The sequence below is a fragment of the Triticum dicoccoides genome, chromosome 6B, assembly GCF_002162155.2.
Source record: "Triticum dicoccoides isolate Atlit2015 ecotype Zavitan chromosome 6B, WEW_v2.0, whole genome shotgun sequence".
Lineage (NCBI taxonomy): Eukaryota > Viridiplantae > Streptophyta > Magnoliopsida > Poales > Poaceae > Triticum > Triticum dicoccoides.
In genome coordinates, this window is record NC_041391.1 from 268,637,141 (window position 1) to 268,640,531 (window position 3,391).

Here is a 3,391-nt window from a genome sequence, read left to right on the forward strand (position 1 = left end):
GAGGAAAATTTGGATGGTAGGGTTTCGGTGCCGCTGGTTGATTTAAATAGCCGGGCTAGGCACTACATGGCCCGCCGGAGCGGCGCCACATGCCGACATCATTCCGACGAAGGAGACGAGCTTCGGACCGCCAGTTTTCTGGGCATTTCCACGTGGGACCCCGTCGTCAGTCCGACGTGGCGGGCGTGCCGGCCGCCCTCATATCTGCCATATATTTAGGTTGGATATGAGGGGGTGTCGGTCAGCCTGGGCGTTTGAGACACGTTTGAGACGCTCGTTTGTGTCTGATTTTCGTGACCGGGCGTGTCGTCCGGGCATTTGAGGCCGGTTTGGTGTGCCCGCCGTAGATGCTCTTAGCTGGGCAACTCGCGTGAAGATTTGTGGACTAAAAGGCTTTTCGTTTGTGAATTTGAAGTTTCAATTTTCTAATGGGTTCAAGCACACGATGACCAACATACAAGTACATGGCAGCAAAAAATCGTTGGGTTCACTGCTCCGCCCTGCGACAAACCTATAACTAATGAAGTTATTGAAGTTACATCATACTCATTGTTCTTTCAAATAGCGTCAGAAGCAATGTGAAGTTCAAAAGAAGTACTAGTACAACACAGCAACATTGCTAAAGTTCCACGACACCAACTACACGAACTTCAGTGCGACAGCCAACAGAAGGTTCATTACTTTTACAAGAACAAGAACATAAATTAATCTTCATCTTCTTAGCACAAAGAAAGAGCGAGTGAGTCTTCCCCACTTCTTTGTCTTCACTAGCCCTCTTCTTATCTGTTTGCTCTTCATTGTTAACTTCTTAAGTTGACAGCTCAACTGCGAAAATAGTGTAGTATCTAGTGATGCATTTGTTGAAAAAAAGCAGGAACTGGTCATAAGACTAGTAAGAAACATGTACACTCGAGTATCAGCTTCACGAAAGAGAATATCTGTACATAATTTATGTATTGTAGTAGGAAGAAGTACGTACCGTTTGCTTTTGCCACCATGGCTGAACTTCTCATAGACCTTTTCAACCAACTGCTCAATGGTATTGCTATCCTAAAAAAAATTTAAACAGAGGGATCTTATCAAAAAAGAGGCATGGAATTAATTATTTATTTGCATATTAAAAAGAATGTAAAGAACCATTGTGTACCAACACCTGAAGAAAACATTTTTTTTACCATTTCCAGAAATTCTAACACAAGATCTTTAACATTATCAGAAATTGTAAAACAAGACACATGCGAAAATTGTATAAACTAATCTTTTAATAGCGGGCTATGACGTTCTATGTTTGACGCTAAATTTGCGCTACAACATGCGAAATCATACACGATGCATTTAGGGTGATGCCTCTCCAAACGACATAGCTACGCCATAGTGTCGGGATATCACAGTATATAAAATTATAATTGAGATGGAAAAAATATACCAAAGAGAGGACACTATTGCTCTTAGGCATGCACAAGTTTACCTCAAGCCCTCAAGCTCACAAGGTGTCACGCTTTTGTCCAATGTATTCCCTCAGTTTCTAATATAACCCCTTTTATAGATTGCAATACGGACTATATAGACATATTTTAGAATGTAGATTCAACTATTTTTGCTTCGTATGTAGTTCATATTGAAATCCCTAAAAGCTTCATATTTAGGAACGTAGGGAGTTTGAGTTTCAGATTGACCGAACAGAGGGTTTCATTTTCATAATTGGGAAAGTACTTACTTCTCCATCTCTAAGCCATCTTTTCAGCCGTACCAGCAGTGTATCAGCAGAGGCAGCCTCCCTCATAGTTTTGTCAGTAGCTAGGTGTATGCCAACGACCTTACCCATTTCATTAAACAATGGGGAACCTGATATACCTGCTGTGGTGCTACAACTATTTATAAGGTTCAGCTTGTACTTCGTCTCATGAAATGGTTCATCTCTGCAATCAAAAGAAACGAATGTAATTTTCCTACAGTCTCACTATGTGATGATAACCAACTGGTCATCGGATGTCATAAGTGTACTTACACTATTTCTCCTGGAAGGATTGTTGGTTCTTTCACCAATACCAGGTCCTCCAGTGGTTGATCGACTTGTACTTTTGGGCAGCTGAACCCAAGTACTGCAACCAGGTCAAAACGCGATGGTTCTTCCGATTTGGGACAGAACATGGGAAGTTCTTGTAATACGGGAACATTCTTGACCGAAAATAATAAAAGGTCAAGATCTGAATCTCGGTAGTGAATCATGTCAATGGGATAGTCTTTTGTTCCATTGTACAATCTAATTGTTGCATCTTTTGGATTGCGACCCAGATTATGGTTGCACGTGACAAAAAAACTCCTCTCTGCACGTGAAAGCACCACGAGAGCATTGCTAGTGTATATAGCTTCCTTCTTTTTCTTAGTCCCCCTTGTCCGGATAATCCTCACCACACTACGAAACCATGGGCGTACTGCGTTGACCAGCTTTTGGTATTCATCTTCTGTCAAGCAAGAACGAGTACCTACATATGATGTGAAAAAAGTATATATAATCTCTTAAGCTAATGAGCTAAGTAGTGCAAGTTGTATCATAACTACTGGCAAACCCAGCAAAAAAAAGGCAAAAAAAAAAATAGGCCAGCAAATATTTTTTGGATCAAGTCAAACATGGAGTCGTGGTAATCCTACGCCCACACCTAATAGTACCGGGGGCGTATCAAAAAAATTGCGGGCTCTCTACAAAATACGGAATCAGTCCCCGTTTCTGCTAGACCTAGTCATACGAAGTTGCATGTAATATTGTAAAATCTTCTTTTTTGCGGGCTAATATTGTAAAATCTTTGAGAATTAATCTCAAGAAAATCCAGTCTTCCGTCCATACATGGAACAGAGAAATGTTTTCCGGCATTCTACACCACACAAATCGAAACAGAGAAGAAAGAACATGCAAGCAATTTGACCAGAAAAACAAGAAAGTCCGATTTGCAAGGATATACAGACCACCTAAAAACAACACTTTTCCCACATCGTTCACCAATGAACACCTACTATTACCTCCGAAAACACATCTGTTGAGATTATATACGTACCGGCCGACGAACTACCGGCTGCTGTTCCACTTGAACCCGCGGCAACTGCACCTCCACCATTGTCCTCCATTTTTCTTCTTCTCTAGATTTGAACACCAGTGCGGGGAGAAAGGAGGGCAGCTAGGGACTGAAGTATAGTGATGCACCGGACAGCGTCCTTCACCGGAAGAGAAGTTAATATTACATTTACTGATGGTTTCCCATTTGGGAAAAGTCCAGCTACTGCTTCTGGCTATCTGCGCTTATAATGCATCCAAATATCGCAAGGGCATTGAAGGGCGGTAGGTCTTGCATATTCACTCTATTTTTTACAAGCCAAGCTTTTATCTATTTGATGA

General features: G+C 41.5%; 1 protein-coding gene across 1 annotated transcript; it reads right to left on the reverse strand.

The window, feature by feature from the left end:
• Positions 1-486: 486 nt before the first annotated feature.
• On the reverse strand, positions 487-3,187 carry LOC119324002. The gene is made up of 5 exons (XM_037597720.1): positions 3,054-3,187; positions 2,009-2,486; positions 1,718-1,919; positions 980-1,050; positions 487-825 (listed from the first exon to the last, which is right to left on the reverse strand). The coding sequence occupies exons 1-5, from the start codon at positions 3,121-3,123 to the stop codon at positions 822-824; spliced, it is 825 nt and encodes a 274-aa protein (XP_037453617.1). The 5' UTR covers positions 3,124-3,187; the 3' UTR covers positions 487-821.
• Positions 3,188-3,391: the final 204 nt, after the last annotated feature.

Coding starts and splice junctions, on each gene's coding strand:
- LOC119324002 (XM_037597720.1), bottom strand. CDS start 3,123: ATGGAGGACAATGGTGGAGGTGCAGTTGCCGCGGGTTCAAGTGGAACA. Junction 2,487..3,053: donor AGCCGGTAGTTCGTCGGCCG/GTACGTATATAA, acceptor CATCATATGTAG/GTACTCGTTCTTGCTTGACA. Junction 1,051..1,717: donor GATGGCTTAGAGATGGAGAA/GTAAGTACTTTC, acceptor AATTTTTTTTAG/GATAGCAATACCATTGAGCA.